The following is a 17,294-nucleotide window of genomic DNA, read 5'->3' on the forward strand; positions in this document are numbered from 1 at the left end:
TGCCAGCTTTCTGTACCATTGGCAGCTGAAATTTTGAAACTAAAATGTGTGTGTTAGGCTGACCAAATTTAGGTCTGTCATAAAAATACATGTACATGTGTCTTAACTGAAATCATGTCCTAAGATTCTGTTCATTTCTTGTAATCATCTGAGATCTCCCTACTGTATTGTGTAATCATCTGAGATCTCCCTACCGTATCGTGTAATCATCTGAGATCTCCCTACCCTATTGTGTAATCATGTGAGATCTCCCTATCGTATCGTGTAATCATGTGAGATCTCCCTATCGTATCGTGTAATCATCTGAGGTCTCCCTACCGTATCGTGTGATCATCTGAAATCTCCCTGCCGTATCGTGTAATCATCTGAGATCCCCTGGCCATATCATGTAATCATCTGAGATCTCCCTACCGTATCGTGTAATCATCTGAGGTCTCCCTACCGTATCGTGTGATCATCTGAAATCTCCCTGCCGTATCGTGTAATCATCTGAGATCCCCTGGCCATATCGTGTAATCATCTGAGATCTCCCTACCGTATTGTGTAATCATCTGAGGTCTCCCTACCGTATCGTGTGATCATCTGAAATCTCCAGGCCATATCATGTAGTCATCTGAGATCTCCCGACTGTATCGTGTAATCATCTGAGATCTCCCCACCGTATCGTGTAATCATCTAAGATCTCCCCACCATATCATGTAATCATCTGAGGTCTCCCTACCCTATCGTGTAATCATCTGAGATCTGCCTACCCTATTGTGTGATCATCTGGAATATTCGTGCTGCATCGTGTAATCATCTGAGATCTCCTGGCCATATCATGTAATAATCTGAGATCTCCCTACCCTATCGTGTAATCATGTGAGATCTTCCTACCGTATTGTTACAGGAAGAGAGGGTCCTGTTTCACTACAATGGACATGGTGTCCCAAGACCCACAGTCAATGGAGAGATCTGGGTGTTCAATAAGGTAAGCTTCAGTATGTGGTTTGAATCAGTCTAGATTCTCTGTAGTGTAATCACAAGCTTTATGTATCTATTTGTGAGGGTTGAACTCCATACTACTACTTGACAGTATTTAGTTCTCTTGTTTGATGAAAGCCCCCTTACTGTCACAGATTGTGCGGTCTTGTGTCTGCTCATGTGCCCGTTTGCTCAGGTCAACATTTGTTGAAGACCACTTCTCTTCCACCAGTATGGTGATTGTATTTGTATGATGTATCTGGGACATTAGCTGGCCAACAGTCAGTCCACGGTTTACTCCAGGCACTCTGGTTTTCTTCACCCTGATAATACTGACTGCCATGAGGAAAAGTAAAATGTAGACAGCAGGGCCTGATCCTGACATGTTATGTTGTTTTTGACAGACGTGCAACCAGTAAAAGCTTTGCTTTAGAAAACTTAAATTTTAATTAAATTGTGTATTCTCTGACATGACTGTACGCTGAAAGCTCTTGCGAATACTGTCCTAGGAGAGATTGAGACAGTTCAACCTGACTTTCGTTATTGGATCACTTCTCTTTTTGATATTTTAATCAATGAGCATGAGTCATTCTCATGCATGTGGTTTGCTGGAAACTTTCCAAGGGACTTTAATTAGCATCAGAAACTTAAATGAGACCCCCTGATATGCATTTCTGAGACCCCCTGATATGCATTTCTGAGACCCCCTGATATGCATTTCTGAGACCCCCTGATATGCATTTCTGAGACCCTCTGATATGCATTCCTGAGACCCCCTGATATGCATTTCTGAGACCCCCTGATATGCATTTCTGAGACCCATTGATATGCATTTCTGGCTAACAACCTGCCTAAACCCACTACCGCACTACCATCTAGTCTGGTGCCAAACTGGTATGAGCTGAATTGGGGTTGGTGACCTGGTCACTGTAGTTTAACCATGAGAGTTTCACAGCCACAACCAATTTCAACTGTTCCAAAGCGAGTGAGAAAGGCTTCTGCTATGGAATAATGGTGTGCTCTATCTATCTAAAATTGTTAAAGGTGAAACAACATTTTTTTTTTTTTTGATTATGGGTCTGTTGATGAGAATTGCCAGAGTCCCATTATGGAGGCATGAAAAAATGTGAAAAAATTGCCGGAAGTAGTTTCACCCAAGTACGACATGTCAGTGCGCTTAACGAAATAGAGCGTGTTATGGTCAAACATTAGCTTCCTTTCGTGATGTTTTCTTTATTATTTTGTTGGGATTTATATGTTGTGATTATGCATTGAATGAAAATTTTAATTTTGTTTGGAGTCGTGCTTTCAATTATTATACATTTAGTTTCATGTCAGGAAAGCTTATCGAATGCACTTGCACTATTTTGAAGGTCATAATGGTAAATGCCACATACAGGTTGGTACCTTGATTGCCTGTGGTAGTTTACATAGCGAAAAGATTTACACCATGTAAGGTAGCCTACGTTCATGTATTTAACAGCTATTGTATTTATTGTATTTAGGCCTACCTTACAGCAATCGAATGCTTTGTTAGTCACCAAAATGGTGAAAACAAAGAATATGGAAGCTATCAAACAGTGGGTATGCCATTTGACCTTGACCCCAGTGCTATAGATAAGGGGTGGCAGGCATAAATTCTCTTAAAAATTAGATGATACACTTTTAAAATTAAAACAGCATACTGAATACGCATGACGATTTGTGTATAGGCCTAAATTTGTGAGATTTAAAGCAAACAGTCTGTGAAAATCGAAAATAGATCTCCAAAGTAGTTTGGACCTGTCCAGGGCCTGTTAGTTTTCAGAAATTGATGTTACAGCAAAGGTTGATGTACCATTACCCACAGCCATGGAGAATGACTACTGTGTGTATTTTGTGACATTCTCGTGTAGGTCTGTGTAGGCCTGTACATGTATGTGACTACAAGACTCTCAGTACCGGTAGGTCTGTGTAAGCCTATACATGTAAGCCTATACATGTATGTAACTACAAGACTCTCTGTACAGGTGTGTCTTTGTAGGCCTATACATGTATGTAACTACAAGACTCTTAAGTACCGGTAGATCTGTGTAGGCCTATACATGTATGTAACTACAAGACTGTCTGTACCGGTAGGTCTGTGTAAGCCTATACATGTATGTAACTACAAGACTCTCAGTACCGGTAGGTCTGTGTAGGCCTATACATATATGTAACTACAAGACTCTCTGTACCTGTAGGTCTGTGTAAGCCAATACATGTATGTAACTACAAGACTCTCAGTACCTGTAGGTCTGTGTAAGCCAATATATGTTTGTAACTACAAGACTCTCTGTACCTGTAGGTCTGTGTAAGCCAATACATGTGTGTGACTACAAGACTCTCAGTACTGGTATGTCTTTGTAAGCCTATACATGTATGTTACTACAAGACTCTCTGTACCGGTAGGTCTGTGTAAGCCAATACATGTGTGTAACTACAAGACTCTCAGTACCGGTAGGTCCGTGTAAGCCTATACATGTATGTTACTACAAGACTCTCTGTACCGGTAGGTCTGTGTATGCCTATACATGTATGTAACTACAAGACTCTGTGTACCGGTAGGTCTCTGTAGGCCTGTACATGTATGTAACTACAAGACTATCTGTACCGGTAGGTCTGTGTAGGCCTATACATGTATGTAACTACAAGACTCTCTGTACCGGTAGGTCTGTGTAGGCCTATACATGTATGTAACTACAAGACTCTCAGTACCGGTAGGTCTGTGTAGGCCTATACATGTATGTAACTACAAGACTCTCTGTACCGGTAGGTCTGTGTAGGCCTATACATGTATGTAACTACAAGACTCTCTGTACCGGTAGGTCTGTGTAGGCCTATACATGTATGTAACTACAAGAATCTCTGTACTGGTAGGTCTGTGTAGGCCTGTATATGTATGTAACTACAAGACTCTCTGTACCTGTAGGTCTGTGTAAGCCAATACATGTGTGTAACTACAAGACTCTCTGTACCTGTAGGTCTGTGTAAGCCAATACATGTATGTAACTACAAGACTCTCAGTACCGGTAGGTCTGTGTAGGCCTATACATAGATGTAACTACAAGACTCCCAGTATCGGTAGGTCTGTGTAGGCCTATACATGTATGTAACTACAAAACTCTGTGTACCGGTAGGTCTGTGTGGGCCTGTACACCAATGTAACTACAAGACTGTCACTACCGGTAGGTCTCTGTAGGCCTGTACATGTATGTAACTACAAGACTCTCTGTACCTGTAGGTCTGTGTAGGCCTATACATGTATGTAACTACAAGAATCTCTGTACCGGTAGGTCTGTGTAGGCCTGTACATGTATGTAACTACAAGACTCTCTGTACCTGTAGGTCTGTGTAAGCCAATACATGTGTGTAACTACAAGACTCTCAGTACCGGTAGGTCCGTGTAAGCCTATACATGGATGTAACTACAAGACTCTCACTATCGGTAGGTCTGTGTAGGCCTGTACATGTATGTAACTACAAAACTCTGTGTACTGGTAGGTCTGTGTAGGCCTATACATGTATGTAACTACAAGACTGTCTGTACCGGTAGGTCTGTGTATGCCTATACATGTATGTAACTACAAGACTCTCAGTACCTGTAGGTCTGTGTAGGCCTATACATGTATGTAACTACAAGACTCTCAGTACCTGTAGGTCTGTGTAGGCCTATACATGTATGTAACTATAAGACTCTCAGTACTGGTAGGTCCATGCAGGCCTATACATGTATGTAACTACAAGACTCTCTGTACTGGTATGTCTTTGTAGGCCTATACATGTATGTAACTACAAGACTCCCAGGTCTGTGTCCAGCTAGACATCAATGTAACTACAAGACTCTCTGTACCGGTACGTCTGTATAGGCCTATACATGTATGTAACTACAAGACTCTCTGTACCAGTAGGTCTGTGTAAGCCTGTACATGTATGTAACTAAAAGACTCTCTGTACCGGTAGGTCTGTGTAGGCCTGTACATGTATGTAACTGAAAGACTCTCTGTACCGGTAGGTCTGTGTAGGCCTATACATGTATGTAACTACAAGACTCTCAGTACCGGTAGGTCTGTGTAGGCCTGTACATGTATGTAACTGAAAGACTCTCTGTACCTGTAGGTCTGTGTAGGCCTACACATGTGTGCATATTGTATGCACATGAATGTCTTTTGATTTCTCAACACCCATCACTCAATCAACTTCACACTTTCCAAATGCATTGCTGGGGACCCAAAACAGTGAAGTGTTGAGTATTTTCAAAAAATGTGTACTGCAGTGGGCTTACCCTGTACTCCTCTTTTGGTAAAGTAGGGAGTACCGCACTACCCTCTGAAAATTGTCTGTAGCACTGCTTGACCCCTTGGGTTACTGCCCAATAGTTGATCTTCCTAATTGCGTGAATGCCCAGAAACTTAATACACAAAGTTTATCTGTTAAGTTCTGGAATGAGCTGTTAAATACTTTTGCTATATTTGATTAAGGTTTGGATATAATCCTGAAAAGATTGAAAAAATGATTGATAGTTTGTACAGGTATTTTGTGTGTCCTTGCCTGTATGTGTACTGTTGAGATACAACTGTACAATGTAAGGACCAAAAGATATATTATGATATGTTACCTTGATCTGTTGCCATGTACAAATAATGAAGATTGTCATGCTGACACTAACCAAACAAACAGAATTGGTAACAACTTAGTTGTAAAAAAAACAGTTTCGGGAAAATGTCTACAATCTTACAGTATATCATGATGTGAGATTCTGGTACAATTCATTCTCTTAGAAGTCATGTCGTAATGAGGTGGGAGAGGTTTCTCCATTACAGACAGAATAACAGATAGGCCCTTTGTGGGTGGAGACCAATGTGAGATTCTGGTGCAATTCATTCTCTTAGAAGTCATGTCGTAATGAGGTGGGAGAAGTTTCTCCATTACAGACAGAATAACAGATAGGCCCTTTGTGGGTGGAGACCAATGTGAGATTCTGGTACAATTCATTCTCTTAGAAGTCATGTCGTAATGAGGTGGGAGAGGTTTCTCCATTACAGACAGAATAACAGATAGGCCCTTTGTGGGTGGAGACCAATGTGAGATTCTGGTACAATTCATTCTCTTAGAAGTCATGTCGTAGTGAGGTGGGAGAGGTTTCTCCATTACAGACAGAATGACAGATAGGCCCTTTGTGGGTGGAGACCAATGTGAGATTCTGGTGCAATTCATTCTCTTAGAAGTCATGTCGTAATGAGGTGGGAGAGGTTTCTCCATTACAGACAGAATAACAGGTAGGCCCTTTGTGGGTGGAGACCAATGTGAGATTCTGGTACAATTCATTCTCTTAGAAGTCATGTCGTAATGAGGTGGGAGAGGTTTCTCCATTACAGACAGAATAACAGATAGGCCCTTTGTGGGTGGAGACCAGTGAATTGTACCTGAAGATAGTTGGTCAGTAATTACAAGAAAAATAAAAATAGAAGAAAAGCATTAGACCCATTTTCACAGCCGTTGGGCTCTAGTATATAAATGTAATTCTGATGTGAATGTTGGTGTATGTTGCAGAGTTACACTCAGTACATCCCACTGTCCATATATGACCTTCAGAGCTGGATGGGAAGTCCCTCTATCTATGTGTATGACTGCTCTAATGCTGGAGTCATTGTGGAATCCTTCAAACAGTTTTCTCAGCAGAGGGAACAGGAAATAGAGGTAACAACCGGACTAATTTGTGAAAGAAAGTCTGTCGAGAATAAATTCCGAGTTAAATTTTTAATGATACAGTAGTTTTAAGTAATTGCTACAAAATAGGCGGAAATAACTATTGCCCGTAAAAATAACTGCAGTTTTCAGTAAATTTGTTTGAAACCATTCTTAAGCATTAGTGCCATGAATAGTTATGTGACTGTTTTCTTATTCATGATGTTTTTTAGTCTGTCACTCAAAATGGTGGACAGAAAAGCCCATCCCAATTCTCTACCAAACACTGCATACAGCTAGCTGCCTGTGGAACCAATGAACTGCTGCCCATGAATCCGGAACTACCTGCAGATCTCTTCACCTCCTGTCTCACTACACCGATAAAAATAGCTCTCAAATGGTGAGGATTTTTAGGGAAAACAAATCCCAAATGTTGTGTTTTCAGGCAATTTTGTGCCAACAGTTGAACCAGTCAGTTGTAGCTATATAGTCTGATTTCATACGGCAATTTTGTGCCAACAGTTGAACCAGTCAGTTGTAGCTATATAGTCTGATTTCATACGGCAATTTTGTGCCAACAGTTGAACCAGTCAGTTGTAGCTATATAGTCTGATTTCATACGGCAATTTTGTGCCAACAGTTGAACCAGTCAGTTGTAGCTATATAGTCTGATTTCATACGGCAATTTTGTGCCAACAGTTGAACCAGTCAGTTGTAGCTATATAGTCTGATTTCATTTCCCTGTATAGGGCCCACTTTAAAAATACAGAAACTTTAAGCCATTTAACCTGTATAAAATTTTGTCTGAAAAGCTTTATAATACAAGTGCAATATATGTGTTAATGATTTATTTCAATGTAAAATTTATATGATGTCTAAGAGTTGTTCAAAACTAATGCTAAATACATGTAGATTTGATTTTTCCTCAGGCCTCAGTTGAAATACATTTCATTACATTGATTCACTGACTTACTGCACATCACAGGTATGTTTCACAATATTGTAGACCGGCCCGGATAGCACAGTTGATAGAGCGTCCGCTTCGGGATCGGTAGATCCAGGATCAATCCTAGTTCAAGTCACACCTAAGACTTTAAAAGAGGAAGTTGTAACTTCCTCGCTTGGCGTTCAGCATGAAGGGGATAGTGCAACGACTGGTTGACCCGTATCAGTATAATGGCTCGGGCGGGGCCGCTTACTTGCCTTCGGTAAGTCGTCTCAGTGAAGCAGCACTAAATAAAAGAGCGGTGGAAATCCGTCCTGCAACAAGGAGGCACATTACACGTACATGCACCCTAATGATTCCTTCGTCGTCATATGACTGAAAAATTGTTGAGTACGACGTTAAACCCCAAGCACTCACTCGCACTCACTCACAATATTGTACCCAAGGCTGATAAATATCTGATTGTTTCTGTAGTTATGTTTTGCAGTATTGTATCTGAGGCTGATTAATATCTGATTGTTTCTGCAGGTATGTTTCACAATATTGTACCCAAGGCTGGTAAATATCTGATTGTTTCTGCAGGTATGTTTTACAGTATTGTATCTGAGGCTGATTAATATCTGATTGTTTCTGCAGGTATGTTTTACAGTATTGTATCTGAGGCTGATTAATATCTGATTGTTTCTGCAGGTATGTTTTGCAATATTGTACCCAAGGCTGATTAATATCTGATTGCTTTTGCAGGTATGGTTTGCAATATTGTATCTGAGGCTGATTAATATCTCATGTTTCTGCAGGTATGTTTTACAGTATTGTATCTGAGGCTGATTAATATCTGATTGTTTTTGCAGGTATGGTTTGCAATATTGTACCCAAGGCTGATTAATATCTGATTGTTTTTGCAGGTATGTTTTGCAATATTGTATCTGAGGCTGATTAATATCTGATTGTTTCTGCAGGTATGTTTTGCAATATTGTACCCGAGGCTGATTAATATCTGATTGTTTCTGCAGGTATGTTTTGCAATATTGTATCTGAGGCTGATTAATATCTGATTGTTTTTGCAGGTATGTTTTGCAATATTGTACCCAAGGCTGATAAATATCTGATTGTTTCTGTGGGTATGTTTTGCAGTATTGTATCTGAGGCTGATTAATATCTGATTGTTTCTGCAGGTATGTTTTGCAATATTGTATCTGAGGCTGATTAATATCTGATTGTTTTTGCAGGTATGTTTTGCAATATTGTATCTGAGGCTGATTAATATCTAATTGTTTCTGTAGGTATGTTTTGCAATATTGTATCTGAGGCTAATTAATATCTGATTGTTTCTGCAGGTATGTTTTGCAATATTGTACCCAAGGCTGATTAATATCTGATTGTTTTTGCAGGTATGTTTTGCAATATTGTGTCTGAGGCTGATTAATATCTGATTGTTTTTGCAGGTATGTTTTACAGTATTGTACCCAAGGCTGATTAATATCTGATTGTTTCTGCAGGTATGTTTTGCAATATTGTATCTGAGGCTGATTAATATCTGATTGTTTCTGTAGGTATGTTTTGCAGTATTGTATCTGAGGCTGATTAATATCTGATTGTTTCTGCAGGTATGTTTTACAGTATTGTATCTGAGGCTGATTAATATCTGATTGTTTCTGCAGGTATGTTTTACAGTATTGTACCTGAGGCTGATTAATATCTGATTGTTTCTGCAGGTATGTGTTGCAATATTGTATCTGAGGCTGATTAATATCTGATTGTTTCTGCAGGTATGTTTTGCAATATTGTATCTGAGGCTGATTAATATCTGATTGTTTCTGCAGGTATATTTTGCAATATTGTACCCAAGGCTGATTAATATCTGATTGTTTTGCAGGTATGTTTTGCAGTATTGTACCCAAGGCTGATAAATATCTGATTGTTTCTGCAGGTATGTTTTACAGTATTGTATCCAAGGCTGATAAATATCTGATTGTTTCTGCAGGTATGTTTCACAGTATTGTACCCAAGGCTGATTAATATCTGATTGTTTCTGCAGGTATGTTTTACAGTATTGTACCCAAGGCTGATAAATATCTGATTGTTTCTGCAGGTATGTTTTGCAGTATTGTATCTGAGGCTGATTAATATCTGATTGTTTTTGCAGGTATGTTTTACAGTATTGTACCCAAGGCTGATAAATATCTGATTGTTTCTGTAGGTATGTTTTGCAGTATTGTATCTGAGGCTGATTAATATCTGATTGTTTCTGCAGGTATGTTTTGCAATATTGTATCTGAGGCTGATTAATATCTGATTGTTTTGCAGGTATGTTTTGCAGTATTGTACCCAAGGCTGATAAATATCTGATTGTTTCTGCAGGTATGTTTTACAGTATTGTATCCAAGGCTGATAAATATCTGATTGTTTCTGCAGGTATGTTTCACAGTATTGTACCCAAGGCTGATAAATATCTGATTGTTTCTGCAGGTATGTTTCACAGTATTGTACCCAAGGCTGATAAATATCTGATTGTTTCTGCAGGTATGTTTCACAGTATTGTACCCAAGGCTGATAAATATCTGATTGTTTCTGTAGGTATGTTTTGCAGTATTGTATCTGAGGCTGATTAATATCTGATTGTTTCTGCATGTATGTTTTGCAGTATTGTACCCAAGGCTGATAAATATCTGATTGTTTCTGCAGGTATGTTTTGCAGTATTGTATCTGAGGCTGATTAATATCTGATTGTTTTTGCAGGTATGTTTTGCAATATTGTATCTGAGGCTGATTAATATCTGATTGTTTCTGCAGGTATGTTTCACAGTATTGTACCAAAGGCTGATAAATATCTGATTTTTTCTGCAGGTATGTTTTACAGTATTGTACCCGAGGCTGATTAATATCTGATTGTTTTTGCAGGTATGTTTTACAGTATTGTATCCAAGGCTGATAAATATCTGATTGTTTCTGCATGTATGTTTCACAGTATTGTACCCAAGGCTGATTAATATCTGATTGTTTCTGCAGGTATGTTTTACAGTATTGTACCCAAGGCTGATAAATATCTGATTGTTTCTGCAGGTATGTTTTACAGTATTGTATCTGAGGCTGATTAATATCTGATTGTTTCTGCAGGTATGTTTCACAGTATTGTACCAAAGGCTGATAAATATCTGATTTTTTCTGCAGGTATGTTTTACAGTATTGTACCCGAGGCTGATTAATATCTGATTGTTTTTGCAGGTATGTTTTACAGTATTGTATCCAAGGCTGATAAATATCTGATTGTTTCTGCATGTATGTTTCACAGTATTGTACCCAAGGCTGATAAATATCTGATTGTTTCTGTAGGTATGTTTTGCAGTATTGTATCTGAGGCTGATTAATATCTGATTGTTTCTGTAGGTATGTTTTGCAGTATTGTATCTGAGGCTGATTAATATCTGATTGTTTCTGCAGGTATGTTTTACAGTATTGTATCTGAGGCTGATTAATATCTGATTGTTTCTGCAGGTATGTTTTACAGTATTGTACCTGAGGCTGATTAATATCTGATTGTTTCTGCAGGTATGTGTTGCAATATTGTATCTGAGGCTGATTAATATCTGATTGTTTCTGCAGGTATGTTTTGCAGTATTGTATCTGAGGCTGATTAATATCTGATTGTTTCTGCAGGTATATTTTGCAATATTGTACCCAAGGCTGATTAATATCTGATTGTTTTGCAGGTATGTTTTGCAGTATTGTACCCAAGGCTGATAAATGTCTGATTGTTTCTGCAGGTATGTTTTACAGTATTGTATCCAAGGCTGATAAATATCTGATTGTTTCTGCAGGTATGTTTCACAGTATTGTACCCAAGGCTGATTAATATCTGATTGTTTCTGCAGGTATGTTTTACAGTATTGTACCCAAGGCTGATTAATATCTGATTGTTTCTGCATGTATGTTTCACAGTATTGTACCCAAGGCTGATTAATATCTGATTGTTTCTGCAGGTATGTTTTACAGTATTGTACCCAAGGCTGATAAATATCTGATTGTTTCTGTAGGTATGTTTTGCAGTATTGTATCTGAGGCTGATTAATATCTGATTGTTTCTGCAGGTATGTTTTGCAATATTGTATCTGAGGCTGATTAATATCTGATTGTTTCTGCAGGTATATTTTGCAATATTGTACCCAAGGCTGATTAATATCTGATTGTTTTGCAGGTATGTTTTGCAGTATTGTACCCAAGGCTGATAAATATCTGATTGTTTCTGCAGGTATGTTTTACAGTATTGTATCCAAGGCTGATAAATATCTGATTGTTTCTGCAGGTATGTTTCACAGTATTGTACCCAAGGCTGATAAATATCTGATTGTTTCTGCAGGTATGTTTTACAGTATTGTATCTGAGGCTGATTAATATCTGATTGTTTCTGCAGGTATGTTTCACAGTATTGTACCCAAGGCTGATTAATATCTGATTGTTTCTGCAGGTATGTTTTACAGTATTGTACCCAAGGCTGATAAATATATGATTGTTTCTGTAGGTATGTTTTGCAGTATTGTATCTGAGGCTGATTAATATCTGATTGTTTCTGCAGGTATGTTTTGCAGTATTGTACCCAAGGCTGATAAATATCTGATTGTTTCTGCAGGTATGTTTTGCAGTATTGTATCTGAGGCTGATTAATATCTGATTGTTTTTGCAGGTATGTTTTGCAATATTGTATCTGAGGCTGATTAATATCTGATTGTTTCTGCAGGTATGTTTCACAGTATTGTACCCAAGGCTGATAAATATCTGATTGTTTCTGCAGGTATGTTTTACAGTATTGTATCTGAGGCTGATTAATATCTGATTGTTTCTGCAGGTATGTTTCACAGTATTGTACCCAAGGCTGATTAATATCTGATTGTTTCTGCAGGTATGTTTTACAGTATTGTACCCAAGGCTGATAAATATATGATTGTTTCTGTAGGTATGTTTTGCAGTATTGTATCTGAGGCTGATTAATATCTGATTGTTTCTGCAGGTATGTTTTGCAGTATTGTACCCAAGGCTGATAAATATCTGATTGTTTCTGCAGGTATGTTTTGCAGTATTGTATCTGAGGCTGATTAATATCTGATTGTTTTTGCAGGTATGTTTTGCAATATTGTATCTGAGGCTGATTAATATCTGATTGTTTTTGCAGGTATGTTTCACAGTATTGTACCAAAGGCTGATAAATATCTGATTTTTTCTGCAGGTATGTTTTACAGTATTGTACCCGAGGCTGATTAATATCTGATTGTTTTTGCAGGTATGTTTTACAGTATTGTATCCAAGGCTGATAAATATCTGATTGTTTCTGCATGTATGTTTCACAGTATTGTACCCAAGGCTGATTAATATCTGATTGTTTCTGCAGGTATGTTTTACAGTATTGTACCCAAGGCTGATAAATATCTGATTGTTTCTGTAGGTATGTTTTGCAGTATTGTATCTGAGGCTGATTAATATCTGATTGTTTCTGCAGGTAAGTTTTGCAATATTGTATCTGAGGCTGATTAATATCTGATTGTTTTTGCAGGTATGTTTTGCAATATTGTATCTGAGGCTGATTAATATCTGATTGTTTCTGCAGGTATGTTTTGCAATATTGTATCTGAGGCTGATTAATATCTGATTGTTTCTGCAGGTATGTTTTGCAATATTGTACCCAAGGCTGATTAATATCTGATTGTTTTTGCAGGTATGTTTTGCAATATTGTACCCAAGGCTGATTAATATCTGATTGTTTTTGCAGGTATGTTTTGCAATATTGTATCTGAGGCTGATAAATATCTGATTGTTTCTGTAGGTATGTTTTGCAGTATTGTATCTGAGGCTGATTAATATCTGATTGTTTCTGCAGGTATGTTTTACAGTATTGTATCTGAGGCTGATTAATATCTGATTGTTTTTGCAGGTATGTTTTACAGTATTGTATCTGAGGCTAATTAATATCTGATTGTTTCTGCAGGTATGTGTTGCAATATTGTATCTGAGGCTGATTAATATATGATTGTTTCTGCAGGTATGTTTTACAGTATTGTACCCAAGGCTGATTAATATCTGATTGTTTCTGCAGGTATGTTTTACAGTATTGTATCTGAGGCTGATTAATATCTGATTGTTTTTGCAGGTATGTTTTACAGTATTGTATCCGAGGCTGATTAATATCTGATTGTTTTTGCAGGTATGTTTTACAGTATTGTATCTGAGGCTGATTAATATCTGATTGTTTTTGCAGGTATGTTTTACAGTATTGTATCTGAGGCTGATTAATATCTGATTGTTTTTGCAGGTATGTTTTACAGTATTGTATCCGAGGCTGATTAATATCTGATTGTTTTTGCAGGTATGTGTTGCAGAATACAGACAAGTTAGTACCTGGATTAACTCTAGATATGGTGGACAAGTAAGTGTAAATTGAGATAAGATAACATACATGTCTTCTGTTCTAGGTGGATAAATAAATTTTCTCAGTAGAATGTAGCGTATAGAATGTTTAAGCTTTCTTCCCAGGCTCATTTCCATGACAACTTGCACGGTCACTTTCAAGCCAGGCACCTGGTCTCCATCCACTTCCCAATTTCTGAACCTTCTTTATTAAGACTTATCACAACCTTCTCCTAGCCTAATGTCAGCAGTGTTATTGTCCCTGATCTGCTGTTTTGTTTAGAATACCATTGCTGTCCTCTTCAGGGTTCCGGGCCAGTTGAATGATAGACGCACAATGCTAGGAGAACTGAACTGGATCTTCACGGCCATCACTGATACTGTGGCCTGGAACACTCTGCCTAGAGGTAAGTCAACGGATCTTTACAGCCATCACCAATACTGTGGCCTGGAACACTCTGACTAGAGGTAAGTCAACGGATCTTTACAGCCATCACCAATACTGTGGCCTGGAACACTCTGCCTAGAGGTAAGTCACTGGATCTTCTTGGCCATCACTGATACTGTGGCCTGAAACACTCTGCCTAGAGGTAAGTCACTGGATCTTCTTGGCCATCACTGATACTGTGGCCTGAAACACTCTGCGTAGAGGTAAGTCACTGGATCTTTACAGCCATCACCTATACTGTGGCCTGGAACACTCTGCGTAGAGGTAATTCTCTGGATCTTTACAGCCATCACAGATACGTTGGCCTGGAACACTCTGCAAGAAGGTAAGTCACTATCTTCACGGCTATCACAGATACTGTGGCCTGGAACACCATGCCAGGAGGTAAGTCACTGGATCTTCATGGCCATCACTGATAGTGTGGCCTGGAACACTCAAGAGTTAAGCTCACTTACAATCAACATGTCCTTACCCCAACATCCCACCCACCCCCCCCTCCCTTACTGGTAGTAAACATTTGTCAACATGTCCTAACCCCCGTTTGCTCACTGCAAACATCAGTCAGCATGTCCTGTCTCAAACTGACTGGTAGTAGGCATCAGTCAACACGTCCTGTTGCCCACTTACTGGTAGTAAACATCAGTCAACATGTCCCATCTCCCATTTACTGGCAGTAAACATCAGTCAACATGTCCCGTCTCACACTTACTGGCAGTAAACATCAAACGTGGCCTGTCTCCCATTTACTGGTAGTAAACATCAGTCGGCATGGCCTGTATCCCATTTACTGGTAGTAAACATCAGTCAACATAGCCTGTCTCCCACTTACTGGCAGTAAACACCAAACGCGGCCTGTGTTCCACATACTGGTTGTGAACATCAGTCAACATGGCCTGTGTCCCACTTACTGGCAGTAAACGTCAAACATGGCCTGTATCCCATTTACTGGTAATGAACATCAGCCAACATGGCCCGTCTCACACTTACTGGCAGTAAACATCAAACATGGCCTGTCTCCCATATACTGGTAGTAAACATCAGTCAACATGGCCTGTCCCCCATTTAGTGGTAGTAAACATCAGTCAACATGGCCTGTGTCCCATATACTGGTAGTAAACATCAGTCGACATGGCCTGTCTCCCATTTACTGGTAGTAAACATCAGTCAACATGGCCTGTCTCACACTTTCTGGTAGTAAACATCAGTCAACATGCCATGTCTCCCATTTACTGGTAGTAAACATCAGTCAACATAGCCTGTCTCCCATTTACTGGTAGTAAACATCAGTCGGCATGGTCTGTCTCCCATTTACTGGTAGTAAACATCAGTCAACATGGCCTGTCTCCCATATACTGGTAGTAAACATCAGTCAACATAGCCTGTCTCACACTTTCTGGTAGTAAACATCAGTCAACATGCCATGTCTCCCATTTACTAGTAGTAAACATCAGTCAACATAGCCTGTCTCCCATTTACTGGTAGTAAACATCAGTCGGCATGGTCTGTCTCCCATTTACTGGTAGTAAACATCAGTCAACATGGCCTGTGTCCCATATACTGGTAGTAAACATCAGTCAACATGGCCTATTTCCCTTTTACTGGTAGTAAACATCAGTCAACATGGCCTGTCTCCCACGTACTGGCAGTAAACATCAAACATGGCCTGTCTCCCATTTACTGGTAGTAAACATCAGTCGACAAGGCCTGTCTCCCATTTACTAGTAGTAAACATCAGTCAACATGGCCTGTCTCCCATTTACTGGTAGTAAACATCAGTCAGCATGGTCTGTCTCCCATTTACTGGTAGTAAACATCAGTCAACATGGCCTGTCTCCCATTTACTAGGAGTAAACATCAGTCAACATAGCCTGTCTCCCATTTACTGGTAGTAAACATCAGTCGGCATGGTCTGTCTCCCATTTACTGGTAGTAAACATCAGTCAACATAGCCTGTCTCCCACGTACTGGCAGTAAACATCAAACATGGCCTGTCTCCCATTTACTGGTAGTAAACATCAGTCAACATGGCCTGTCTCCCATTTACTGGTAGTAAACATCAGTCAACATGGCCTGTCTCCCATTTACTGGTAGTAAACATCAGTCAACACGATTTTTTTATGTGTAAGAGAGATTTAATTTCTTTTGAAAGGTGAATGCTTATTTAAGGAGATCTAGATATTCGTCTGACTGTAAAATCTCCTCAGTTTCAAATAAATGTGTATTTGAAAAGCAAGTATGTTTTTAGTGCTTCTTCTTTTTATCTCACGTTTTAAGAAAAAAAAGCAGTTGAATCTGTGCATTAATTTTGCCTACATGTATTTAATGGTTTCCTTGATTCTGATTGGGTGCTGATCTCTATACAGTAACTTCTTCAAATAGTGTCAGATTGTGGTAAAACTTTGTGCCCCACCCAGAAAATTGTGATAACCAGCTTGTTCCATGTTTTGCATATTTAGTGTGGGATGGAAATTCACTGTTTTATATGGTTTTCTGAATTGCTGTTACAGATTTATTTCAGCGGTTCAGCGGCTCTTTCGTCAGGATCTACTGGTGGCTAGTTTATTCCGTAACTTCCTCCTGGCCGAGAGGATTATGAGGTCGTACAACTGTACCCCTGTATCTAGTCCTAACTTGCCCTCCACGTACCAGCATCCTATGTGGTGAGTCCTGTTTTGTGTGATAGTCCCACAAATGTACCCCTGTATCTAGTCCTAACTTGCCCTCCACGTAACAGGACCCAGTGTGGTGAGTCCTGTTTTGTGTGATAGTCCTACAACTCTACCCCTATTCAATGTGGTGAGTCCTGTTTTGTGTGATAGTCCAACAACTGTACCC

The 17,294-nt window shown here is 39.2% G+C and overlaps 1 protein-coding gene across 1 annotated transcript in view; it reads left to right on the top strand.

Moving 5' to 3' along the window:
- Positions 1-17,294, top strand: part of LOC135471610 (regulatory-associated protein of mTOR-like) — a 75,905-nt gene that overhangs the window by 3,746 nt on the left and 54,865 nt on the right. The window contains 6 exon segments of the mRNA XM_064750905.1: positions 890-970; positions 6,535-6,681; positions 6,903-7,069; positions 13,971-14,030; positions 14,318-14,418; positions 16,978-17,119. Of these exon segments, the coding sequence (XP_064606975.1) occupies positions 890-970; positions 6,535-6,681; positions 6,903-7,069; positions 13,971-14,030; positions 14,318-14,418; positions 16,978-17,119 (698 nt within the window).

This window comes from Liolophura sinensis, chromosome 1, assembly GCF_032854445.1.
Source record: "Liolophura sinensis isolate JHLJ2023 chromosome 1, CUHK_Ljap_v2, whole genome shotgun sequence".
NCBI classification, from domain to species: Eukaryota; Metazoa; Mollusca; class Polyplacophora; order Chitonida; family Chitonidae; genus Liolophura; species Liolophura sinensis.